The sequence below is a fragment of the Sus scrofa genome, chromosome 1, assembly GCF_000003025.6.
Source record: "Sus scrofa isolate TJ Tabasco breed Duroc chromosome 1, Sscrofa11.1, whole genome shotgun sequence".
In the NCBI taxonomy this organism is placed as follows: Eukaryota; Metazoa; Chordata; class Mammalia; order Artiodactyla; family Suidae; genus Sus; species Sus scrofa.
In genome coordinates this window covers 254789889-254817182 of record NC_010443.5, presented here as the reverse complement: position 1 = coordinate 254817182, position 27294 = coordinate 254789889, and the positions used below count along the sequence as shown (strand labels likewise).

The 27294-nt window shown below is 53.7% G+C and overlaps 1 protein-coding gene across 5 annotated transcripts in view; it reads right to left on the bottom strand.

Annotated features, from left to right (window-relative positions):
- COL27A1 (collagen type XXVII alpha 1 chain) overlaps positions 1–27294 on the bottom strand; it is a 156318-nt gene that overhangs the window by 107711 nt on the left and 21313 nt on the right. For 4 of the 5 annotated variants that reach the window (XR_002337368.1, XR_001306592.2, XM_021067868.1 and 1 more), the window contains exons 4-7: positions 25432–25485; positions 20594–20647; positions 8891–8944; positions 7123–7176 (exon numbers count right to left, since the gene is read on the bottom strand). Coding sequence is in view for 3 of the 5 variants with exons in the window: in XM_021067868.1 (XP_020923527.1) it covers positions 7123–7176; positions 8891–8944; positions 20594–20647; positions 25432–25485 (216 nt within the window). In the remaining 2 variants the exon portion in view is untranslated. The remainder of the gene's footprint in view (positions 1–7122; positions 7177–8890; positions 8945–20593; positions 20648–25431; positions 25486–27294) is intronic. The other variant, XM_021067871.1, reaches the window with a different exon arrangement.

Here is a 27294-nt window from a genome sequence, read left to right as displayed (position 1 = left end):
TTCTCCACCTGCAAGATGAGGAAGAAAAAGCAAAGCCTTTTCCTGTGAAGAGCTGAGGGAAGCCTTGAGCTCTAGGCTGTGTGACTCAGCCCAGGTGATTGCCCTCTCTGAGCTTCTCTCTATCATTCTTTGCCTGCCTCAATGCAATCATGGAACCAAAGCAATCATGGAGCGAGGATCCCAGGATAAGCAGGAAAGGGGTCCGGGGAGCCCCTGAGCATCACCCACTCCTTTGGCTTCCTCTGGAGCCACAAAGAAGCCTGTTAGAAACCAATGCTATGGCAGAATTGCCAGTGAAATCCCAGGAGGAGATTTCAAGGAAAACCTTTACTCGGGATGTAGGTAAAAGGAAATGCAAGACCGTCAGAGACATGGCCTTGACCTGCCCTATGCCTGGCTTGGTACCAAAACTTTAGATATATTAGCTCACCGACAACTTGTGATCACCCCTGAAAGGTAGGAATTCCAATGCACATTTGCAAGATGAGGAAACTGAGGCTCAGAAATATAAAGAAACTTCCCTGAGGCCACATAGCTTCTTAGGGGCAGCAGACTGTGTACATCTTTAACCACCAAACCATGGATGAGACACACTGTTGAGGCCCATGGCCCATCTAGAAGAGTCACAGGGACACCGGAGGAAAGACTCCCCCCCCCATAGACTCACCTCCCCAGGTCTGAGCTTATGGATCACTGCAGCATCATGAACTCTGGAGTATCCGAGTTGGAAGGGACCTAAGCCATCAATTTGACCATTTCCTTTCTCACTGGACAGAATGAGACACTGAGGCTCAGAGACGGGAAGGGACTTGCCCAAGGCTACTTAGCAAGCTATGGCCAAGCCCAACCTGCTCCCCAGGACTCCAAACTCACAGGGCTGTGCTTTGCCCAGATGGCCATGATTCCTAGGTCTTTCCCAATCCAGAGTATTTTTTAATTTTTTGCTTTTTAGGGCCGCACCCGCAGCATATGGAGATTCCCAGGCTAGAGGACAAATCGGAGCTGCAGCCGCCGGCCAACACCACAGCCACGCAGGATCCGAGCTGCATCTGCAAACTATACCACAGCTCACGGCAACGCCAGATCCTTAACCCACTGAGCAAGGCCAGGGATCGAACCTGCAACCTCATGATTCCTAGTTGGATTTGTTTCCACTGAGCCACGATGAGAACTCCCCAATCCATAGACCTTAAAGGGCCTTGAACAGTGCCATGAACCCCTTTTTTCTTAGCAGACTGGGAGCCGTTGAGACTGTGCACAGCCAAGACATGGGGTGAGGAAAGGGGGGAGCTTCATACCCTTCCTGGAAGCATCTTAACGGTGTTTACTAAGCTAGGGACAGCCAAATAACTTCAAATGACAGGGCCCCAGGACTTGGAAGGATCTAAACCATTACCTTCTCCAGGGCCCCAGCAATTACGGGGCGGGCACTGACCGCAAGGTGGGTCCACGGGCAGTGATTTCCCTGTGGGTGACCAGGGCCTGACTGGGATTAGGGGACGGCAGATGCTTCGGGGGAGTTCCAGGGACCACGGAGTCTGCAAGGGGCCTCTGGCTGCCCAGCAGGCGGGTCTCCACAGGACCCGTGTTTATAATAGAACTCGGGCTATATTTTGGTTTGGGAGCCAGATTAATCATTGCTTACAATGCACAAGGAGAAGCCAGACATCACCTCACTGTTACTGCAGACAGTCTCCCCGTCAGCGGGGATGCTATTTGGGCTTTGGGCAGGGAGGGGAGGGGAGGGTCCCATCCTTGCCTGGGGGTCCTGGGACCAACGCGCGCCAAGACCTCAGCTGATCCTTCAGGCCCCACCTCTGCCTGCGTGAGGTCTCTGCTTCTCTTGCAGTGCAGTGGAGCCCAGCAGCCTTGCTCAGCACTCCCAGGAGCCTTTCCTCTGAACTCCTCTACCACGCTGGCAGCCCACAGGCCACACGTGGGCAAGGCAGTCAGCAGGACCGAGAGCCCCATTCAGCAGAAAGGGCCAGTGAGGAAGAAACACAGGCCAAAAGGTAGAATGCGTCACTACCCCGTCCTCGCCAAGGCCCTGTTCCTCCCTGGACCTCACTTTCCGCAGCTGGCCTCTCAGAGCATCCCACTGGCTCAAAAATTACTGGATTCTGAAATGCGATGCGTGGCTTGTCCAAAAGCACAGCCCCTCACACGACAGCCAAGCATCTGATGCCAAACTCTACCTCAGCGGGTACCTGCTCTGCTCAGAGATAGGGCAGGGCAGGAAAGAAAGTTTCTGCAGGGCTCGTTCACTCATCCAAAGGTCTGCTGAGCCCTAGCCATGAGCTGTCAGCTGTAAGAAGACACCAATGGACAAAACAAACGCACCCTTTACCTTCTAGAAGAGGATACGGGCATTAAACAGATATGAAGAGGAACAGGAAGGACTAAGAGCTAGGAGAGTGCAGGCAGCCTCCCCAAGCAGGTGGCGTGGTAAGCTGAGGCCTGAAGGAGGAGCCACGGTGGAGAGCAGAGGGGCTGCGGAGCTCAGGAGTGGAGGGGATACGGGCCCCAGGAGCCCAGAGCAGCTGAGCAGCGGGGGAGCCCGGAGAAGGTTCTCAGGAGGGGCGCTGCATGGAACTGCAGGTGCTACATCCAGGCAGAGCTGGCGGTTCTGCAGAAAGGCAGGAGATTATCTCAGTCACGCTCCCCGCAAAACATCCCCAGATGCTCCCCCGCCCTCTCATTTTGGTACAGATTCTCCGACAGTGGCCACCTCAGGTGGCATAGGGAGGGCTCACGGGCAAGGGGAGGGCTGCAGGAGGGAGCAAGAGGGAGTTTCAACTTGAGTACCAATGTCATTCCATTCGTCACGTCGCCCAGGGACAGCGTGTTAAGAAAGATTCTGAGGCTGCACCAGGCCTGGCAAGAAAGAGCACTTATCGGTGTCGGCCGTCAGCGGGGAGAGAAGGAGGGGCAGGACGGACGCAGCAGCGTCTGTATCTGGCGTTATGCTAAGCTCCCCTGAGGCGACAAAGAGGAAGAGGCCCTCTGTGTACTTGCTCCAGTCTGACGCATGTGCCAAGGACCCCAGCGAGTTGCCCACCAGCCAGAAAGTGCAGAGTCCCAAAGAGGTTGCGAAAATGGGCTGGTGTGCCAAGAAGAGAGGTCTGAATTCTGCAGGGAGGTACTGGGGAGATGCTCTTGGAGAAGATGGCATTTGAGAACAGAATCAAGGGACAGATACAGGAAGATGAGGATGGGAGAGAGAGCAGGCCAGGTGGGGCCCAGCAGAAGCAAATGCAGGGGGGCAGGAAGGCGCAGGACACACGGGACTGGCTGGAGGGAGGGTGTCTATACAGCAGAGTTTCTCCGCCTTGGCACTGCTGACACCTTGGGCTGGATGAATCTTTGCTGTAGGTGGGGTGCCTGTCTCGTGCACTGCAGGATCTGTAACAGCACCCCTGGTTTCTCCCCTTGAGAAGCTAGTAGCGCCCCCTCCCGTTGTGATAACCAAAAATGTCTCCAAGAGTTCTTGTCGTGGCTCAGAGGAAACAAATCTGATTAGCATGCATGAGGATGCAGGTTCAATCCCTGGCCTCACTCAGTGGGTTAAGGATCTGGCATTGCCATAAGCTGTGGTGTAGGTCACAGAAGCGGCTCGGATCTGGTGTGGCTGTGGCTGTGGCTGTGGCCAGCGGCTACAGCTCTGATTGGACCTTTAGCCTGGGAACTTCCATATGCTACAGATGCAGCCCTAAAAAAAAAAAAAAAAAAAAAAAAAAAAAAAAAAAAAAAGGACAAAAATGTCTCCAGACACTGTTAACTGTTCCTGGGGGCAATTGAGAAGCACTGCTCTCTAGGAGAGAAAGCAGAAGGGTTAGACTAGGATAGCACCTCCCAAGCGCAAATAGCGTCCTGGCAGCCTTCTGGGTTAATGGAGAATGGGAGATGGTTTATCAGTAACTAAGCAGGGTGACTGATGGAATCACGTGGGCAAGACTTTCTTCAGCTCTGCTTCGTCACCATCATCACGATCACTCATTCATTCAACAAATACACATGCAGCAGCCACCACATGCCAACCCTGTGCTGAGGGCTGAGTATATAGCATCTTATTTAACCCTCCCAACCACTCACACAGCAGGAGAGGGACAGAGCTGGGAATCCACCCAGGCATGTCTGACCTGGTCTGTGTGCCTGCCCTGCCCTGGGAAAGGAGCTCAGCAAAGCCCCTCAGCAAGCTTCGCAGGCAGATGCAGAGAAAGGAGTCTTTTCAGGTGGGGAGGGTCCTTTTTACTTGATGGGCCCGTTCTTATTTAAGAAGCTATTTCAATCAGTGTTCTAGAGAGGGAAACGGCCTGAGGGTCAGAAGACCTGAGTTCAAGTCCCAACTTTATTAGTTAGTGACCCCCAGAGCCTATTTCCATTAACCCAGCGGCTCTCAACCTTGACTGCACAGGAGAATCTAGTGCCCGAGTCCCATTTGGACCAACGGAACCAGAACCCCTGTTGGGGGCGGGGCAAAGCTCCCCAACGGGTTCTCATGCACAGTGGGGCTGGGAACAAGGGCTACAGACTTCCCTCTCCAGGAGCCCCTGGTCATCTCACTAGCATTTAACACCAGCATCTGCACAAGGCCTGGTACCTAGATGCATCTTTGCAGAATGACCAGAAGAAAGAATGAATGAATGAGTGTCCGGGCCTCAGTCTCCTCAGCTGTAAAATAGGCATAATACTGCCTAACTGCTGGAGGCCACTGTGAGTTAGTAGCATGACGAGGGACAGTGCGTCTTTTTGTCATGCTAGTCCATCTGGGAACCTCCCCACCAACCCTCCCTTTCCTCTGCCTATTTTTCTCCGTGGTTCTTTTCTTCCAACACACACCTTGTGTTTGCCACTGCTTTTATCGTCTCCTTTCCCCCACCAGACTGCAAGCACTGAGGAAACGGGGGATTCCTGTCTATTTATTCTGCTCAGAGGCTTGCACAGGGCCTGGCACACAATGGGCCTTCAATCCATCCCGTGAAACAGGATGAATGAATAAGGGAATGAATAGGAGTACAGGCGTCCCTCTGAGGTGACATCAAAATTCAATGTGCCGATGAACAAAGGGGACGCTGACCTCACCTCTCACCCCCTGATGTCCCTTCTCCCTCAAGGCTCCCCAGTCGAGATGAGGCAGAAAAACCTCCCAACAGGATCAGGGCAAAGCGGCTACTGTTGTCACCAAAGATGCTCGTGGGAGGAGAGACTGCTGACATACAGTAGGGGCTGCAGGCACAGCTGCCCCCCCCCCATTGGTCCTCCTCCCTGACCCTCGCCACTGGTCAGGGGGCCCTGTCTTGGGACCTGGGCTCCCCCACGCGCTGGCCACCACCCTCTGCAAGCAGGTGACCCCAGCCTGCCACAGAACAAACGCCTCCATGTTTTGCCTAGGCTGGGGCCAGAGGCACTGGCTATAAATGCCTTTGCCAAATAGTTTTCCTACCGCAAGGAGGCTCTTCCTTAAATTTGGAAAAGATGCTTCGCCCTGCTCAGGTGAGCTGGTTCCCCTGGGCTGTGGGGGCTCTGGGCCTCCTCGGACATCTGCCGAGAGCAGCAAGGCCTGGAACTCCAGGCAGGAACCGATCCAGTCTGTTTTTCCATCTCCCGCCTCCGCTGCTAGACTCCTACCCCCGTGCAGAGTGAGACCACCACCGGCTGCTTTACGAGCCAGGACTGGAAGGAGACTTTTCCATTCACACCTCATCCATCAGAACGTGCTGGAGCCCAGAGGGGAAGTGGGTGGGGAGAGGGAGGCCTTCTGTGCTCTCTGGGCCAGAAAAGACCACGGTCCCCCCGCGCACAGACAGCCACACACTCTTGTCTGGGTCTGGCCCCTTCAGAGCTGCAGTGCAGCCGGCTCTAGCAGCGGAGGGTGGAAGAGAAGGGGACAGGGTGGGAGGTGATGCTTCAAGGTCCCTGTGCCACGGAGACCCTCAGAGAATGGACAGGCTTGAGCCAGGAGATGCCACAGCTGTGCAGATGAGAACCAGATGGCTGAGAGAGAGGGCAGCTGGGGCCACAGCTGGGAGCCAGGGTGGAAGCTTAGGACGTGGCCCTAGATTCATGTATCTACCAGAAAACCCATCAGCAATGAGGGATTTTCCCACAAAAGGCAACTGACCCTGGGCCCGCACTGCCCTCCCTGTTTCTGGAACACCTACTATGCGCAGGCTGGGGCCAGGCTTTGTGGGAAGAGTGACAAAGCAGATTTCCATGTCCTGATTGGTGAGGCTGGACTTGGGGCTGAAAATAATTCAGCTGAAGTGGCCTTAGGGCCCTTGAGCAGAGTGGAGTCTAAGGGATGAGATACCCTGGCTGAGAAGCTGGAGAGGAATCCAGGGGTACTGAAAGCCAGAGTCCCACCATCTAGGAAAACAGTGGACTTTTCCCCAAAGGCAATGATTAGAGAGGTGACTCCCCCAGCCTGAGTGAAACAGGGCTGGGGGTGGGGGTGGAACAACAATAGCTCAGGATGTAAGGAGAATGCATTGTCTCTGTGGAGGATTTCTCTGCAGTCTATCAGGGAGGGATGATAATAGACCAGAGAGGTTATTGACTTGCCCCAGGTCACACAGCAAAAGGTGGAGCTGGGAGTAGAGTCCAGATTCAATTGACCCCAAAGCCCACACCCTCAACTTCCATGCTCCAGGCCTTGCTCCAGGGGGTCTCGGGGAGTGGGGGAGGGGGCGGGTCATGGTCATTCCAGGTAAGAGGAGGTTGAGGCTCTGAGATGCATAGACTCCAGGCCATGCAGCCCGTGGGAGGTGGAGCTGGGCCAGCGGGGGCCCTCCTGGCTCTGGCAATATTCCTTCAACCACCATGAGCACCCCCAGGAGGGCCTCCCCGCAGCAGCCGGACCCAAGAAGAAGGACAGCAAACCAGGGTCACTTCTTGTCACATCTCATTAACCATCGTCGGGGGAACCACCTCCAAGCCAAGGTGCTTCCCGTCCTCAGGCAAGCACAGACCCTTAGAAACCTCTCTCCCCTCCAGCCAACGTCCCCGGTGCCCGAGGCTGGGGCTGGGGACAGGCAGGCGGGCAAGCGAGCAGCACACTGCGCTCGAGAGCCCGCTTGCTTGGAAGGCCACCGGGCAGGGCAAAGCATCAACACCAAAGTGTACCTTTCGTCCAAGAGGTCCTGGATTCCCCAAGAGGCCAGGCAAGCCCACGTCGCCCTGAAAAATAGACAAGCGGGTGAGGTAGGGGAATGGGAGCAGACACGCGTTCAAATAAGTGTGACCTCCCACGGCCAGTTGTTAGCAAGCAGGATCCACGGAGGCCCAGAGGCCTCTCAGGGGAGACTCGGGGTCTCTGAGCCGGGTGAGGGCAGCTGAGTGGGCCAGGTACCAGCCCCACCCTCACTGAACCCAGCCGCTCCATTTGATCTGTTTTCCATATTGGACCATCTGAGGGATGCGTTCTGCTGCCAAAATCATGTTTGAAAACCCCTGCCCCGGAGGACTTGCAACCCTTTCCAATGACTAATCTCTCCCTGCCTTCCTGGTGCCTGCCCTCTGCCCCTTGCTCACCCTTGCTGGGCATGGTGGCCCCCCAGTAGGGGGCATTTCTGCCTTTGCCATGAGACCCCAGAGCAAACAACACAGGAGCAAGAGAAAAGCCGGGCCTCTGGTCATCACCAGGCCTGGCACAAAGCCCGCTCGGCACCTGACCGGCTGCATGGCCTCCAGCAGGCGCACGCCCCTGGGGCCTCTGTTTTCTCATCGGCAAACATGGCCCATCTGCCCGGCTTAGAAGCTTCCGATGAGGCTCAGATTGGAATGTATGTGGATGTTTACACCCAGTAAAAGTCTGCAGAGTGAGAAAACGTCTCATGAAAATGTGAAGGAATGGAGTTCCTGTTGTGGCTCAGCAGCTAATGAACCCAACTAGGATCCATGAGGATGCAGGTTCGATCCCTGGCTTTGATCAGTGGGTTAAGAGCCCGGCGTTGCCGTGAGCTGTGGTGTAGGTCGCAGACGTGGCTGGTATCCTGCATTGCCGTGGCTGTGGCATAGGCCGGCGGCTACAGCTCCAATTGGACCCCTGGCCTGGGAACCTCCATATGCCGCGGGGGCGGCCCTAAAAAGCAAAAAATAAAAAATAAATGCGAGGGAATGAGCCCCCTCTGTCTTGGGGAAGTCAACAGGAGCTGCCGCCTCTAAGTACCCAAGCACAGGAGGCTGGGCTGGGAAGCCGGGCTCTGCCTGTCGGGCGGGCTCTTGGGTGGCGTCCAGAAGGAAACCAGACCAACTTGAAGATTCTTTCCAGGGTACAGAGGTCTGGGACACTGGACGACCTTACTCCGAGTCCTGGGTTCCCCTGAACCGACGCCTTGCTTACTCTACAAGGTGGACGCTTCAGGGCCTTTGGCCTAAGTGTTCTCTCTTCCAGGGGAGAACCTCCTGGGCTTAGCCCTTCGGGGTTAGGGAGCCCTGACTCTCCGGCCCGCTCCCTGCCCACGTCCTGGAAATCCACAGACCTGCCTGGTCGCATCAACAATCTCAGGGGAGACTTTGAATGTCTGCTGGAAGCTTCCTGGGCACGTGCTCCCAGGAAGCTTCTGGATGCCGAGGGTCCCCTAGCAGGTCCTATAGAAAACCACTCAGAGCATAAGGCAAGGGGACACAAGTCTGTCACCCAGAGTATGTCCACAGGCAACATCTCGTGTCCGTGTTACCAGCTGCACGTTGGAAGAAAGCAGCAGAGAACGGCTTTGGTGTAGGGTGAGCTGAAGGGCTTCGAGGCCAAACAGATCACCCTTTTCTACTTCCTACGTCCTCCTGCCTTGGTCCGTGGCGGCCTTTGTCAGGAGGGCCTGCCCAGAGCCCAGCGGTTCCCCTACTGTCCACTCCCCCGCTTCCCTGAGCGCTGGGGTCCCTGGGAACCTACCTTTGCCCCATCGTGGGCCTTTCCTGGTGAGAGCCCCGGGTCCCCTTTCTGTCCCTGAAACAAAAACAATTCCGCTTTGGCCGCCGAGTCATCTAAAGAGGATGTCTCCCCGCCAGCTCTGCTCACACCCCTGTCCCCCACTCAGATATCCCCCCACCCTGCTCACACTCCTCCACAGGCTCTGCTCCAATCCCATGACTCCCCTGCTCCAGCACCTTCCATGGCTCCCCAGCATCATGCCTGCTGACAAAGCCCAACCTCCTTCCTGAGTGGCCCAAGTCTCCCATCATGTGGTCCCAGCCATCCTGTCCAGACTTTGCTCTCCTTCCACCAGCCTGACCCACAGACCTGGCCCCTCTGCCCCACCCCCAGTCCACAATCCCTCTTTAGCCAGGCCTTGCATGTTCCTGCTGCTAGGTCCCTGCTCAGGCAGTCACCCCCAACCAGAAGACCACTCTGCAATCATCAGCAGCCGAATCCATAAACATTCTCGAGATTCTGCTTGGCGTTATCCTCCCCAGTCCACCCGAAGACCCCTGGGCCCACCGGACCTGTGATGTGCTCCCCTGGGGCTCTCAGGGACCTTTTGGGAGATGCCTTAGAGGCAAGCTTGATTCTTTCTTTCTTTCCTTCCTTTTTTTTGTCGTTTTAGGGCTGCACCACCGGCATATGGAGGTTCCCAGGCTAGGGGTCAACTCCCAAGTTATGGGGCCTACACCACAGCCCCAGCAACACCAGATCTGAGCTGCATCTGTGACCTACACCACAGCTCATGGCAATGCCAGATCCTTAACCCACTGAGGGAGGCCAGGGATCGAACCCACGTCCTCAGGGATACTCGTTGGGTTTGTGACCACTGAGCCATGACGGGAACGCCAATTCTTCTGATTGTTCTGTCCCCTGATGCTCACTTTGCCATCTCTAATTACCTAGGGCCAGTGCACTGACAGCCACTTAATCTGTGGACAGCCCTTCACAGTGTGCAACATCCCTGACCTGACTAGGTTCCCAGAATAGCCCGAGGAAGTGGGCAAAGGAACTGTTATTATCTGGGAAAACTGAGGCTGGATGAAAGAAAGGGACTGTGCAGGACCCCAAGTAGAGGCACTGGCGGAGCTAAGAATAGGACCCTGAATTTGTGACTGCCAGCTCTGTGTTCTGGGATGTCCCAGGACCCGGCAACGTAGAACAGGCAGTGAAGTGGGGAGAAGACGATAAGCGGTGGGTCACCCAGAGACAAATATTCTTTGTGCCTGTCGTACAGGAGCGTCCCCATGACAAGGATCCTGGCTCCTAAGAGCACATGCTCAGGAAGGGCCCACTGGCTGCATCTCTTCCTCGGAAGACGGCTCCTGGCTGTGGGCTGGTCTGGCCCAACCTGATTAAATTACTCAGGAGACAGTCCTTGGGAAAGTCAGCCCCCTCGCCCCTGCCTGAGGTCACCTTCCAGGTGTCCCTGATCCCTGTCCCTGACTGTCACTCCCAAGCTCCCTCCCCAATCTGGGTCCTGAGTCAGAAGTCCTGCAGGGAAGCCGAAGACTCACAGTAGGACCTCAGGCAAATGCCTTCACTTCTCTGAGGTTCTGTTCCCTCACCGTTCAACCTGGACCTGGAGATGATCATACTAAGTGAAATAAGTCAGACAGGCAGAGACAAGACTCCTACGAGAGCACTTACATGTCGGATCTAAAAAAATGATACAAACGAACATATCTAAAAAACAGAAATAGACTCGCAGACATAGAAAACCAAAGGGGGAAGAGAAGGGGGATGAATTAGGAGATTGGAATTAACATATACACGCTACTGTGTATGAAATAGATAACCGCCAAGATCCTAGCGTATGGCACAGGGACCTACACTCAGGATCTTGCAAATAAACTCTAAGGGAAAGAATCTGAAAAAGAATATATATGTACCTATACACACAGCTATACATATACATTTTTATGTATAAGTGAATCATTTTGCTGTACACCCGAAACTAACATAACATTGTAAATTAGGAGTTCCCGTCGTGGCTCAGTGGTTAACGAATTTGACTAGGAACCATGAGGTTACGGGTTCGATCCCTGGCCTCGCTCAGTGGGTTAAGGATCTGGCATTGCCGTGAGCTGTGGTATAGGTTGCAGACACGGCTCGGATCTCACGTTGCTGTGGCTGTGGTGTAGGCTGGAGGCTGCTGCTCTGATTAGACCCCTAGCCTGGGCATCTCCATATGCCACGGGTGTGGCCCTAGAAAAAAAAAAATGCAAAAAAAACCAAAAACAAAAAGAAAAAAAACCCACAAAAAACAAAACAAAAAAAAACCATTGTAAATCAACAAGACTTCAACAGAAATTTTTGAAAAAAATAAAAAATAAAATGCAGTCTGCACAGCACCCACACATGCACACAGCTGTGGGCACACACATATGCACAGGATAACACACACACACACACACACACACACACACACACACCCACTGGCATCCAGGCTTCTTGGCAAGAAGCCAGCGAGCTAATGGATGGGACGCGTGGGAAGGGTGGTTGGGCAACTTTAATTAGTTCCCTTGGTTCTTTTCTTCCTCGAGACTCAGACCTTTCCAATCCCGACTCAGTCACTCCCCACAAGCCATCACTGCGCTCCAAACCAGACCCAGCCTTTAGGAGGGAGGGTGGCTTTCACTGCCCGCCTCTCTGGCGTCCGACACTGTGCCAGGCCCGCTCAATGCAGCACCTCGCTAGTCCTTTGACACCCACGTGCTGCAGTGCGGGACCAAGACGGGGTTCAGGGAGGCTGAGTCACAGCCTAGGGTGGCGCGCAGGGAAGAGGCAAGGTTTCACTAGGTCTGACGGGGTCCTCGGTCTCGACTCCAGAGCCCTTTATGGACTGGGAGCCTGAATGCTTCTGCCACACACCCTCCAGTGCCCCCGGCTGCAGGCCAGCCCCTCCTTGCTAGGACCCCAACTCTCTGTCCACCTGGGCCCCTTCTGGTCACTTCTGCAGGCCCCACCTCTGGGATCTACCACCTCGGACCGCGGCGGCCCTTCCCTGACACTCTCCCACCCTCGGCTGTTCCCAAGCCCGGCTCCAATGCCTTTTATGTCCATGTGCGAGGCCAGGTCCAGGGCTACCCAGGATTCCAATGGCCAAAAAAGGACAGCAGCTTTTCCCTACCCCGCCCTTGCCCACCTCGGTCCGCAGCCAATAGGGGAGCTGGGCTTATAAAACGCTTTCAGGAATGGGCCGTCATCCATGCTGTTCTGTCATTTTACCAAAGGGGAAACTGAGACCCAAAGGGATGCTGGACCTTCTCCTTTGCCTGAATCCGTATCCGGGGCATTTTAGTCAATATGGACTTCCCTCTGCATGCTCAGCAGCCAGCACAGGGCGTGGGATGTAATCCCTGCCAGAGAACCGCATCAACACATACGAGTAGTTATTGAACGTCTACCTCGAGCCACGTCTCCCAGCGCACACAGGGAACACCACGGTGGGGATCAAGACACAGCTCCTGCCTGCAGGGACCTCTCAGGGAGACACCAGAGACCGGTAATGAGAATCAGCATGGGCATTTACTTAGTGTTCTTCTAAGCCCTTGACACACACATCTGTGAGACAGCAATAACCACTCTGCTCACGTCACAGACCAGGACACTAAGGCACAGAGAGGGCTGGTTATTTGTTCAAGGTCATACAATTCCTAAGTGGGATCTAGACTCTGGAAGTCTGCTTCTAGAGCCTCAGAGCTTTGTCTTTCAATACACTGCAGATGGAAAGCTATGATCTGTGGATAAGTGGAGTATAGGAGGAAGTCGGGGAGAACTCGATCCAGACTGAGGGTTAAATCCTGGAAGGAAGTTACAGCCAACCGAAGGCTGGAGGAGGACAAGGAGGGGCCCTGATGAAGTTTGGGCTCCAGGGATGCTCAAGACACCCTTGGTCAGGTGAGGCGGTGATTTCTGGGATGGAGAAGACTATCTGGCTTCCTAGTCAGATTCCTGAAAATTCCCCACTTAGGGCTATAAGGAATAATACAGTCTAGTGAATTTTTTACACTATGGTGAAGAAGAGAACCTGGGTGCTCCAGCCAATGAGCCTGAATTGTTTACAGTATGGTGAAGAAGAGAACCTGGGTTCTCCAGCCAATGAGCCTGTGTGGCCTCGGACAAGCGCCTTTCCCTCTCTGTGTAGGGGACAGTAGCCTCTGCCTGGACTAGTTAACAGAGCCTTGTGGAAGATGCTTGGGAAGGTAGATGCTAAACCATAAACGCTACAAATACAGCAGGAATGAAAACTAGGAGCTCCTTTCCTGCTGGTGGGGTTGGGAGATGGAGAGAATAGAAGGCTTTAGGTGAATGAGGCCTCGAGAGGCCCTGAGACAAAGAAGGAACAAATCACAAAGGACCGGAAAATTCTAGGCCAGAAAGTCCCCATGCAGGTCAGCTCTTGCAAGACACAAGATCCTGAGCACTTCTCACAGGGCCTGGCCCAGAGGAAGCATCATAAAAATATTTCTCAAGTGAGAAAATGAATGAATGGAGCCTCAAGAGACAACTCCAGGGCTGGGATTGGGTCAGATCTGGCCCCAACCCTGGAAGGTCCTTTGAAGACTCAATAAGCCTCTCACCATCACTACTACTATTTCATGTGTTTAGAAATTCTGGCCAAGGCAATAAGGCAGGAAAAACAAATAAGACTACTAACCTTTGGGGAAAAAGAGACAAAAATATGTCCTTTTTCAAAGACAATATGAGTGCCTGTCTGGAAAATCCAAGAGAACTAACTAAAATACTGTTAGAACTAATAAAACAATTCAGTAAAGGGCATGGTTATAAAATAAACACAAAAAGAACAAATATACAAAGTCAATAGTTCTTCTCAATAGCTGAGCGCCAGCTAGAAAATATAATGGGAAAAATATTCCATTCATAACAGCAACAAAAATATACAACTTCTAAAGACAAACTTAGTAAGAAATGTACAGGGTTTATGCCCCCCCCAAAAAACTATAGAAGTTTATTATGAGACATTTAAAAAACTCAACCAAATGGGGAGGCATGTCATGTCATAATTTTAGATAGGAAAAGTTAACATTTTTATAAAGATGATAATTCTTCACAAATTAATAAAAACAATACAATTTCAAGAAAAACCTCAAGAGAATATTTTTTTAAGGAAATTATTAAGATGGGTATAAAGTTCATCTGACAGATTAAATAGCCAGAATTATTGTTTTAAAGTGGAGGAAGGAGACACACAGTATAAAGATAATAAATGTCATAAAATAGTATTTTACTAGCATAAGAATATACAAACAGAGTAATGGAATACATTTGAATGTCCTGAAATAGACCCCAGTCTATCATACAATAGTCAGTAGAGGAAAAGTTCTTTAATAAATGGTCAACTATGGGGAAAAAATAAATTTATACCCTATACTCACTCCCATGAAGAGTTATGTCAGATGGTTTAAATTTTTAAGAGTACAAATGATATTATGAAATGACGAGGAATATAAGTGAATACCTATCAGGTCTTAGTATGAGAAAGAAATGTCTAAATATAAAAATAAAGAACCTGGAGTTCCCATCGTGGCTCAGTGGTTAACGAATCCGACTAGGAACCAAGAGGTTGCGGATTCAATCCCTAGCCTTGCTCAGTGGGTTAAGGATCTGGCATTGCCGTGAGCTGTGGTGTAGGTTGCAGATGCGGCTTGGGTCCCACGTTGCTGTGGCTCTGGTGTAGGTCGGCAGCTGTAGCTCCAATTAGACCCCTAGCCTGGGACCCTCCATATGCCGCAGGAGCAGCTCTAGAAAAATAAATAAATAAATAATAAAGAACCTGATCTTGCTGTATAGCACAGGGAACTATAAACAATCACTTGTGATAGAACATGATGGAAAATAATATGAGAAAAGGCATGTAAATATATGTATTACTGGGTCACTTTGTTGTACAGCAATAATTGACAGAACATTATAAATCAACTACACTTTAATTAAAAATTTTTTTAAAGAGCCATACATTTTACATATAGCACAGCCCTCTCCAAACTATGTGATATATTGTAAATTCCTAATAAATGTTAGCTATTATTGTTAGTCCAGAAAAAAAAAAAAGGTAACACTCCCATTTGTGAAAAGCATCGTGATACTCTTAATAGGCAAACGATAAACTTGAAAATATTTGTAAGGTAGATGAAGCCTTAATAAGCCTTAATAAATAAATACACAGGATTTTTACAGATCAAGAGCAAAAAAGATAACATCCCAACCCCCAAAATAAACAAATTCATAAATGGTGAAATGCAAACAGAAAATAGATGTAAGAAAAGCATTCTCCTCATAGATGGTCAATGCAACGCACTGAAGTGAATTGAAAACAATAATGAACAGACTTGTGGTTGCCAAGGGGGAGGGGGAGGGAGTGGGATGGACTGGGAGTCTGGGGTTAGTAGATGCAAATTATTGCGTTTGGAGTGGATGAGCAATGAGATCCTGCCATAGAGCACAGGGAACCATATCTAGTGACTTGGGATGGAACATGATGGAGGATAATGTGAGAAAAAAAAAAAAGTATGAATATGTGTATGACTGGGTCACTTTGCTGTCCAGCAGAAATTGACAGAACATTGTAAATCAACTATAATAAAAAATTTAAAAAGAAAAAACAACACAATCAGTGCCTTCCACCAGGCAAGGCCACTGCAAGAGGCCTGCTTTCTTCTTTGTACTTTCTAGACTTTTCCACATTTTCCTTCATGAGTATGTCCTGCCTCAGCCATCAGAGGAAGGGAAAAGGTAGGCTGGGGCCAGAGAACCCTGTAAGGGCTCCATCTCAGTGCCTACCAACTCTGCCAGCAGTCACTTGGGTCACTGAACGTGGCCCCTTTTGCCCACCCATCCTCCCTGGGCACCAGAGGGCCCACAGTAATCCTGGGTAATTCTCTGCAAACTGAGGGAGCCGGAGGAGGGAAGGGGCGGCCAGCTGCCAGAAAGAGTGGGGCCAGGTGCCTCATTGCCCGCCTAGCGCAAGTGCAGCCGGGGCCGCCGGCCTCTGGGCCCAGAGCATCTCAGTCCACCTGGGCCCTGCGTCCCATCAGACTTCACCTGGCCCAGCATCAGCATCCCCCTCAAGGCAGCTCCAGGCCTCCCCTCTGGCCACCCCTCACCCTGCTGGCCCCCAACCAAGCTTCTCGAGCTGTCTGCATGGCCTTTGAAAACCTCATCTGATTGTGTCACATCTGCTGAACACCTGCTCATGCCTTCAGGCTGCTCTCTGGAGAAAGCCCAAAAGTCCCAGCACACCCGCCAGGCCTGCTGCCCTCCCCAGCCTCCTCCTACCCCTTGGGCCCCTCACCTGCTGCACTTCAGACCTGGATTTGACCTTCCCATCCTCCAGGGAGGCAGGCCTCGCCCCCCCACACCAGATCAATCAACATTCTGTGGGGTCTCCTAGCACCCAGCACCTCTCACGTGGAGCCCCTCTCATGGTGTGATCAGCTTGCTACCCATCCAAGCCCCACTGCAGCCAGCGCTGCTCTAAGTAACTCAGTTCTACCTCGTGACAGCCCGAGGGGGCAGCTACTCTTAGTACCCCGTTTTTCAGATGAGGAAACTGAGGCACAGAAAGTTCAAAGAATTTGCTCACTGTCACTGAACTAGGAGGTGACGGAGCTGGGACGTGATCTTTGACCCTCCAGCTCCAGCGTCTGCTCTTAACTACTGTGCTTTCCTACAGCAACAAAGGGTCAGCTCGACATGTGACTCAACCCTGGGCCTCCAAGGTCAGCTAATGCCACCCACCCAGGGTTCTGTCACTCTGCTTCATTCTCCAAGTCCTTGATATTGACTCCCTGCAGGAGCTGACAAACCCTCTTCTTGATGGATTTCCACCTGGGGTGTATGGGTACCTGGTATAAGGGGAAAGCCTGGGGCTCTGGAGGAGGCAGGAGGACTGAAGCCTGGCTCTGGCCTGTGCCAGCTGTGGAGCCCTGACAAGTGTCTTCAGGCTGGCAAACCCCAGGACTTGACATAGAGCCCCGCCACTGCTAGTTGCTTCAAGAGATCCCAGGAAGTTACTGACTCTTTGGGTCTCTGCTCCTCTGTGACCTCAAGAGGGATGAAGCTCCTCACCCTTGCCTGTCTCTCCCCGCCCCTTCTTTTGTCTTTTTAGGGCCACATCCTCAGCATATGGAAGCTCCCAGGTTAGGGGTCTAATCGGAGCTACAGCTCCTGGCCTACGCCACAGCCACAGCAACGCCAGATCTGAGCCGTATCTGAGACCTACACCACAGCTCATGGCAACGCTGGACCCTTAACCCACTGAGCGAGGCCAGGGATCGAACCTGCATCCTTAAGGCTACTAGTTGGGTTCATTGCTGCTGAGCCACAGTGGGAACTTCTGTCTCCCCTTCTTTTTTTTTTTTTTTTTCATTTTTTATTTTGTTGGCTTTTTAGGGCTGCATATGGAGGTTCCCAGGCTAGGGGTCGAATCATAGTTACAGCTTCTGGCCTACTCCAGAGCCACAGCAACTCAGGATCTGAGCTGCATCTGCAACCTACACCACAGTTCACGGCAACACCAGATCCTTAACGCACTGAGCAAGGCCAGGGATCGAACCCTCATGGATTATAGCTGTCCTCATGGATCCTAGTTGGGTTCATTACTGCTGCGAAACAACGGGAACTCCTGTCTTCCCTTCTTGATTCCTCATTCCAACAGTCTCTCACATCCTTAGTCTGGCAGGGGGATCTTTAACCCACAGGGCCATAAGCTCGCAAGGGCTCAATAAAAACAGGGCAGGAATGACCCCAAAGCAACCCATTCAGATGGAGGGTGGGCTCCCTGCCTCCACTGCAGGCCCTGCCTATTAGGCTAATTTCTCCATCAACATAGTAGGTGCTCAATAAATGTTTGTTGATTGAGGCAAGATGAATGGATGAGCGGCCCCAGAGGTGTCTCTAGAAGCCATCACCATGCAGAAAAGGAGGAGCCAGCGCAGCACCTGGAGGAAGTCAGCCCACAATCCCCCCCCTACAGCATTAACTTCCAGACTCAGAAAGGATCTGGCGAACAGCAAGGACCCTCTCTCCAGAATCACACCCATTCCTGCAGAGCCATAGCATTCTCTTCCCATCTCAGTTAAGTCAGGAATTTCATCCAGGAAGAGCCTCTCTTTAACCCCGTCCTGGCCAAGTCACAGATCCAGGGCAGCCCAGAGCCAAAGCTCAGAGTCCAACGGACCTGTCCTGGATCCACCTCTGCTCACCTGCCAAGTGTCAAGGTGAAGGGCAGGGCTTTCCCCCTTGGCATTTTATGCAAGCTCGAATGGGAGAAGACGACTCTCATTCCTCTGTATTTTCTGGAACCCTTCCATCCCCTTATGTGTTTACACAGAAGCAAGCTGGAAGCCTGCCCATGAGGCCCTGAGTCCTCAGGCCCCAGCTCCATGTGGCCGCAGGAGGACTCACCTGCTAGCTCTAAGCCTCCTCACCAGACCCAGAGCTGCTCCTTGAAATGAAGGGGAAAGTAGCTGGCGGGTCCGCCTCCTGCCTCTGCACATCTGCTGGCAGGCTGGGAGCGGGCTGCAGGCCAGACCTGGGCGAGGCCCTGAGGGTGGGGCAAGCATGGACCCGGGAGAAGCTGATGGAGGATCCGCTGTCACAGAAGCAGGGGATCAAGTCTGGGAATAGGAGGGAGCAGGAAGGACCAGACAGTCCCAGGGAAAGCCAAGAAAGGCATGCTTCTGAGCAAACCCAGCAATCAAAACAGCTACTAGTCCTCAGCATCCTGATATACCTACCCTATGGCCTTGGAGACCTGAGGTCGCTGCAAAGCAGAAATCTCCCAAGAGGCTCCCCTCGCTCTGCCTGACCCAAGGGGGCAGGTCCCACTCCCATTTCCCAGACAGTCTCTTAATGTGCCTGAGCCTCAGTTTCCCGATCTGGAAATGGGTGCCGTCTCTCCAGCACCTCATTAGGTTCTGGTGTGGATCAAACGAGACAGGTTACCTGAAGTGCATGCAGGGTGCCCAGCACACGGTCAAGATCCAATACACGGTGCTGACTGGTAACGTTGGTGTTTGCCTTGTTAAAACCCAGAGCACCTCCAGGAAGCCGCTGGCCTAAGCACCTGAGACCTCTATGCTGGCCTTGCAAGGACGGATCCCAGCCCAGCCCAGGCCGAAGTCACACAGCGACGGGGCTGAGGCAAGTGCTCCCTCAGCTCTGCACAAGGGCTCTGCACTGACCCTCTGTCACCATCATGTCATGCCTCCGGGGCTACCTGTGGACACCTGTCCCAACTTCCAGACAAACTGGTGGGCAGAGGAGCTCTGCTCCAGGAGTCCGGGACTGGCCTTCGGAGGCTGCTCAGCCATCAATCGTTGCACGAGCTGGGGCCAGTCAGTTAACAGCTTTCCTCAAGCCACTGGGTCAGCAAAGAAGGACCTTGAGCCCCGGCCAACCAAAGCCAGGGGCACCCTTCGCCTGGCTGCCCCCCAGCTGCCGGGCAGGCGGCCCTCTGCCCTTCCTGGCCTGCCTCCCACTCTTTCCGCACAGTTGCTGTGCTCCTGCTTCCCTGGCCTTGCGTCTTCTCCCTCCTTGTGTTTCTCCAGCCATCACTCCAGACCTCTCTCCACAGCCTCAATACTGCCGGCCCGGTACTCTTCCTGTGCTTCTCCCTCCACGCGCCGCCCTGGACAACTCCATCCTCCCGGCACTGCAGGAACACACCGAGGTCCCCAGGGCTGGAGTCCCCCACACGCGTCAGAGCACTTGCCACTCGGGGTTTCTGATCTCACCTCAAGTCCAAAGGTGGCATCTCTGTGCTGGCCTATCTCCAGCTCAGGGCCCTCCTGAGCTTCAGAAGGTCTACCTGGCTGGGCTACCAGTTCCCAAATGCAATGGCAGCATATGGAAGTCCCCAGGCTAACGGTTGAACCCCAACTTCGTCTGCGACCTGCCCCACAGCTCACGACAATGCCAGATCCTTAACCCACTGAGCGAGGCCAGGGACTGAACCCGCATCCTCATGGATACTAGTCGGGTTGTGAACCACCGAGCCACAGCGGGAACTCCAGCACCATCTTAGCCCTCCTTCTGGGTTCCTTGCTTTGGTCACCAAGGCTAACCCCGGGGCCTCACGGTCTCTCTCCTCCACCCATCCCTGAGTCCTCGCCACCTCACCCCCACATCATCAAGGCGCCCACCGCCCCTCCTCCCACACCCCTACGCTGTGTCACCCCAGGACTCCCTGCCTCTGCTCGGGCCCCCAGCCCCAGCCCATCTCCCACACGGCATCCAGGGATCCTTCGCAATCACGATCTTCCCACCTCCCTCCCCAGCTCAAAACCTGACCTGTCTCCCCAGGGTGTGTCTTATGATCCAGTAACATGTACATTCGAGGCCCTCCCTGCTTAGTAGCAAATGATCTTTCTTCCCACTCCCTTTGAGGGCCGTAGGTGCCGGTGGCCCTGCTTCCCCCTCCAGCGCCCCATCCCTCCCCACCGGAAGCTCAACACCTCCCTCCTCGCGGTGTCTCTAACCCAGGACGGGGCCTGGCACCTGGGAAATGCTCAGGAAGTGCTTGTGGCCTGGTTCTGGGGCTGCCACAGCCACCCTGAGGCCCTCTAGGAAACAAAGCTCCCCCACTGTAGCCCTAAGCCCTGCACCCACTCTATGGCTCTACCTCCAGACCCCACAGCAAATACTCACTTTGGCTCCGGGAGGGCCAGGGAGGCCTGGATTTCCATAAGGCCCAGGAGGACCCTGAAAGAAAAGAAAAAGAGAGATGAGAGGACAATAGAGGTCCTAGAGCAGGGCCTGGCACTTCCGCCTGCCCGCCCGCCCGCTGGGACTTCTCCACTAGCAGAGGCTCAGCCGCCTGGGCATGCAGCCCGCTTGCAGAGAGGCTCCTCGGACGCCTGGCCCTGCGCTAAACACTTTTCGTGCATTATCCCATTTCATCCTATTAACCCACAAGATAGGTGCTACCATGACGCCCATTTTTGTTTTTTGTTTTTTTGTCTTTCTAGGGGTGCACCCGCGGCATATGGAGGTGCCCAGGATATGGGTCTAATCGGAGCTACAGCTGCCAGCCTACACCACAGCTACAACAACACCAGATCCCAGCTGTGTTGTGACCTACACCACAGCTCAAGGCAACGCCGGATCCTTAGTCCACTGAGTGAGGCCAGGGATGGAACCCGCAACCTCATGGTTCCTAGTCGGGTTCGTGAACAACTGCACCACGACGGGAACTCCCATGATGCCCATTTTGAAGATGTGGAGCTGTGGTTCAGAGAGGTTTATAACTTTCTCAGGTCACCAAGCTGCTAAGGGGCAAAGCTAGCTCTCAACCTCAGCCATCTGGCTTCGGAGCACAAGCCCTTACCCCTGGAATTTGACCACCTTTCCACCCTCTCTCCACTGGGCCCCATCGGCCCGCCCACATGTGCTTCCTCAGGCTCAGAACACACAGCTAGTTGCTTCCTGGCAGCTCGCCTGGTACTTCCTCCCCACATCTCCTTTGCCATGCTGTTCCATCATCTGGCATGCCGTTCCCAACCACTCCTCCAGCTGAAACCCAACCCCTCCTTCAAGGTGTGGCTTTAATGTACCTTCTCCAGGGTAACTTCTGGGACTCCTCCTGCTCGAGGCAACCTCAGCACCCTTACAACTGGGCTTTGTAGGAGCGTCTGGGGCAGCAAGTTTGATCAAGGGAGCATATGGCTTCCTCTGAACACAGGCGCATCCCTCCAGTGGCCATGACACGTCCTCAGAGCTCTCTCTCTTAGATTCCTACATGCTCTGAGCTTACAGCGTCCCCAGGGACCATGAAGCAGCTGGGAAGACTAAACCCAGAGAGTCAATGAGTCTTGGCCAAGGTCACACAGCAGAACAGTGGCCAAGCAAGGGCCAGGATCCAGTTTGCTGGCTTCAAGTCCAAGGCTTATTTGCAGCACTGGATTTTCCCAGGCCATATTCAAATCTTCCTGACAACAGCTGGGGCCTTCTGTCCACGTTCTTCGCAAGGACCCTAGGCTGGAGTCTTGCAGCCCAGTAACATAAACAGAGTCCTGAGAGTCGAGTGCTTTCTGAGGATCTTTGTCCAATAGGAATAATCTCATGCATCGGGGGTGGGGACAGGCACCTGGACGGGTGGCCCCTATCACAGCAGCCATTAGACACACTGCCCTTGTCCCTGGCTCCTCTTGACTCATCCGATCTGGCTGTATATAAATCTGCTTCCTTCCTCCCTCTTGGAGGCCAAGCTCCCAGCTGCAGCCTGTCACATTCCGCCCAAGACACCTCCCTCTTTCTCGATGCCTAGACGGGGACCCTCCCCTTCTCCAAATGTGTCAGGAGGGAACAGCGTTCAGAAGCTCGTTGGGCCTGGGGAGCTGATAAAAGGTGTCAGGGGGTGACTTCCAAAATAATCAACTCTCAGCTCCTGCCCAGTATGTCCTGGCACATAGATGCCACCTGGTCCCCGTTCTGAGCCCTCCCTCCCTCCAGCCTCAGTCTCCCCATCGGTGCCATGAATGACTGGGACTCAGGGTCTCTAAGGAATCGGGGAGACCTCAGAGCTGCACCCCAGCCTGGGCTCTGGGGTGTAACCTCAGTGCTCAGGCTGAATCGGGAGAAGGCTGAACAGGGGCGTTGGGGAAGGGAAGTGTCACATCTAATACCCCAGACACAGGCTGTGCCGAGTGACATCAAGGGTGGCCACCTCTCCCCAGTTGTGCCTCCAAGACTGGGGATAGAGCCCCCGGCGGCCCCATCTGCAGCTTGTGAAGGTGGGGTCTTCCTGCTTTCCCACCCCCACCTCCCCACCCCTCTCCAGCCACTGCCTTGCAGAGAAACGAATCACATAGTTGACTAAGAGCCAAGCAGAGCGATGCTACAAAGGCTGCAGCCCAGAAGGCTGGGAGGGGGAGGGCCTAGGGATTCCCCAGCGCCCCTCACAGGCCAGGGGAGTGAGCGGAGGGGGGACAGGGCCAGGCGACAGAGCTCTGGGTGACCTCAGGTAAGGCCCTGCCCCTCCGAAAGCCCCAGCGCCACCATCTGTACAGAGGAACAGGGATGGTTTAGTCCTAGCAGTCTACTATCTTTGGAATTTTATGATCTATGGGATTTCTAGTCTAAAAACAGGGTGAGGGGCGGCTCGGGGTGGGGGGGGAGGTGTGTGCACAGAGACAGCCTGAGAAGGATGTCAGGAGAGTCATTCCCTCACTTGTGGAATTTCAGAGCTGGGAGGAACCTTGGATGGAAATGCTTTACCATGATCCCATGTTTTATAGATGCAGAAACTGAGGCCCAGGCTAGGGAAGGGACCAGCCTAGGGTAGCACTGCTCCTGGGTAGAAAGGTTCTGACTCCCAGGCTAGAACCCATCAGAAACCTTTGCCCAGCACCTTCTGCACACGGGGTGCTCTGCTAAGCATCGTGTGAAAGGAAGAGTCAACAGGCCTGTCTCCGGCCCAGAGGAGCTCAGTTGAGTAGATGGAAAAATGAGCACAATAGGTAGTTTAAGATCATGGATGGGCTAGGAGTTCCCGTCGTGGCCCAGTGGGTTAAGAACCTGACTAGTATCCATGAGGATGCTGGTTCAATCCCTGGCCCCACTCAGTGGGTTAAGGATCCAGCATTGCTGTGAGCTGCTGTGTAGGTTGCAGATGTGGCTCGGATCCTGCGTTGCTGTGGCTGTGGCGGTGGCTGTGATATGCTGCAGGTGCAACCCCTGCCCCCATCCCTCCTTGAAAAGGGGGAAATAAAGAGAAAAAAAAGATCACGAATGGGCTCTGGAGCCAGACAGCCCAGGTTCAATCCTAGCGCCGGCATTTACTGTATGTTTGACCTTATCCAGAGTAACTGAACCTCAGTTTCTTTACCTGCAAAATGGGGATAATACTGGAACCCACTTATCAGGAAGGCTGGGAGGACAGGAGGAGATCAGGCTTATGCCACTCACATGACAGAGTTCAGCGGTCAATGTGAGCTTTTACAAAGGGATCGACACGATTCGGGGGGCAGTTAATTGCTGCAGGAGCTCCAAGAGGGAGGTGACCATCAGAAAAGGAGGTGGCATTTGATCTGACCATGGATGGAGGAGGAGTTTGCAAAGGAGGACATGCCGGGTTGCAAGGACTGCCCAAGCCAAGGGGCAGAGGTTGAGGGCTTAGGAGAAGTTTGGCGGCACGGGCTGGAATGCTAGGCCCAAGGGCCTTGTCCTGATCCCAGGCTACAAGGTCCTTGGCCAGCAGGGTCCATGACACCTCTGTGGTCCCCAGCTCTGGGCAAGTGCTCCACGGAGACTCCAAAGCCAGGAGGAAATGCCACTTCAGACAGCAGATTCCAGAGCCCTGGGCCCAGGGAGCACAGGGCCAGGTCTGGAGGGAACTAGGGCTCAAGTAATTGCATAACCAGAACCATCCGCTGGGCTCAGAGCTAAAAATATGCCCCAGGCAGCTATCTCTGCCAGGGCCTCGCCAGGCACCCGGCGTGGGAAAGGCTGATTCAGCCTGGGCACAGATGCCAGGCGCCGTGGGTCTAAGCCCTCTTGGGGAAAGGACAGATTTCTCTCCAAAAGGACCCCCCAAGAGTCCCAGTATCATGTGGTAAAGAGCCTGGGTTCCAGTCCTGGCTCTTCCATTGCCTCGCCGTTTGGTTTTCTCATCCCTAAAACGATTATTTGTTTTTGCTTTTTAGGGCCACACCCACAGCACACGGAAGTTCCCAGGCTAGGGGTCTAATTGGAGCTGCAGCTGCCGGTCTACACCACAGCCACAGCAACGCAGGATCCAAGCTGTGTCTGCAGCTTACACCACGGCTCATGGCGACACCGGATCCTTAACCCACTGAGCGAGGCCAGGGATCGAACCCACATCCTCGTGGATGCTAGTCAGGTTTGTTACCGCTGAACCACAACGGGAACTCCTCTCATCCTAAAATGAGAGTGATCAGACTGGCCCATACAGGTCCTGGAAGGACAGGGGATCAAATAAGGCAGCATTAAGTGATGTGCCAGGCATAACACATAGGAGCTGTTTTTGACTCTGAGATTCAGGCTGGCTCCTGTCAGCCGCTGCAGCCCTGCCAAGCTGTCCTGCAGCCCCTGGTTGAACCTCTCAGCATGGGGAGCTCACCCCTTCCCTGGCATGGCCTGTCCGGTTGCCTAGGTCAGCATCCCCACCCCAGGTGGGCCCTGCAGAGGTGGAAGATTGATGCAAGGGCCACGCTCTCCCAAGTCCAGCTTTTCTCCTGGACAAACACCAAAGCCCATCAGCTGAGGGCTTGTGGTCTGCAGAAACCCCTTCTTCACTCCAGGCTGTCCACAATGGACAGCTGAGACCTGGCAAGAGGGCCTCGCTGTCCCATGCCACATCTGGCCACATGGTTCCTCCTAAGGGCCCAATGTCCACGCCAACGGACAAAGCAGTAAATGCGTGCCAGGCAGCACAGGGACACACAGCAAAGCTGGGACTTCAAGGGCAGTGGGACACAGGGCAAAGAGCTCACCAGAACTCCAAAGGACAGCGTGTGATCACTTACCCGGGGACCTCGTGCACCAGGGGGTCCAGGGAGCCCAGGCAGCCCAGGGGGACCCTAAGTAAAAAGCAAGAAGACAGCATCAGTGCCAAGTGGCAGGAGAGAATGGATTCAAGCAGTCATTCGACAAACCTGTCCAGAGTTCTGGGTCTGGAACCCCCACGGCTGAGAAGAGGGGGAGTTCCCCCTGAGGAACTCAGCTCTTTGGGGCTTTCAGGCCTTTGCTACTTGGTCTTTAAAGCACTCATCTTTTATTACTCAGATAACGTAAGGTGTCTCCTCCTCCAGGAAGCCTCTCCCGATCCCTTCCCCAAGTTTGGCCAAATCCCCCTTTTCCAAACTCTGCTTTAAAGGCCACCAAATTATATTTGCGGAATCATCTGCTTAGAAGCCCGGTCTCCTCAAAGGAACTAATGGGCTATGAGTCATCTCTCGTCCCAAGGCTCAGCCAAATATCTGATCAAATAAAGCATCAAGAGACCTCAGAGTTCAGCCAAGTTCTCTGCAGAGCCTGAGAAGAGAAGGGACTTGTCCAAGGTCACACCGAGCATCATCTGTACTACGGAGAAGCAGCGCAGCACCAAGGATGTTAAGGGAAAGGCTTTGCATCACACAGGCCTGGGTTCAAGTCCCAGTGCTGCCACCTACTAGCTGGATTTGGCCGAGATCCTTAACCTGCCTGGACCTATGAAATGGGGCAATAATACCCTCCTCATAGGATTATCAGGAGGACAAAATGAAAGAGGGTAAACATTTAACACCCTGCCTGGTACACCATTGTCACTCAAATATCCTATCTATTGAAGTGGTCACAGCTGGGTCCAGCCTTCAGCACCACTCCCTGAGACCGGACCTGCGACAGTCCCCTCACTTGTCTCCCCGCCTCCACGCTCTCCCCTCTCCAGTCTTCCTGCACACAGCCTGGTTCACCTTCCCAAGGCATTCCCCCTGCTCAACAACATTCAATGGCTCCCCATTGCCCACATAAGAAGGGCCCAACCCTGCAGCATGGCATTCAGGGAGCACCTACCTGGCCTCACCTCTCTTTCCTTCGAGGCAGCCAGGCAGACTTACTAAACCACAGGCTGACCTCTGTTCAAATCCTCGTCTTGCCACTTAATAGCTGGAGACATGGCACGAGGCCTTCAGTCCGAGTCTCCACGGCTCCCCTTTCCCATAGTTACTGTCCTATCCCCTCCGGAGGAGTAAATGAGGCTTAACCAAGGGCCTGATGTAAAGAACTGAACACAGAGCCCTCAAGGGAAGCCAAGCTTTCGAGGATGTGTGAGGCCTGGGGAATTCATTTGTTTCAAATAACCATCAAGGCGATTCCAGGTTTCCTGCCCAGAGTTAAAATCGGTGTTGAAAACCCAGTACGATTTGGCTGGTAATTAATCCAGATCTCACACTGGGCAGCCTTGGTTCATAGTTCTGGCCTGTGAACACCACGTGCTTGTTGGTCCGTGAATAGAAAATCAGAAGAGAGAGATCCAGACAGGCAGATAGGAGTCCCAAGGCCCCAGGGTCCCTGGAGAGAACCCTGGGGGGAGGGAGGAGGCTGCTGTGTGACCTCAGGCAAGTCCTGGCCACCTCTGAGCCTCCAGGTACCTCTGGCCCAATTGGCAGCAGCCAGTGGGGCTCCTTCCAGCCAGTGCCCAGGGACTGGGCGGACAGTTTCTAGTCTTGTATCTACTTCTGCAGGTTTGAGATCCAGGGCTAGAAGGCAGGAGGACGGTGGTCTAAGCCAGGGCCTGGGTCCTCACTGGGCACCCCTACTTCCTAGCTGTGTGGCTTCAAGTCAGCTCCCTCCAGTCTTGAAGGCTTCAATCCTTAACTGCGAACTGCGGCTGTGACAGCAAGCACCTA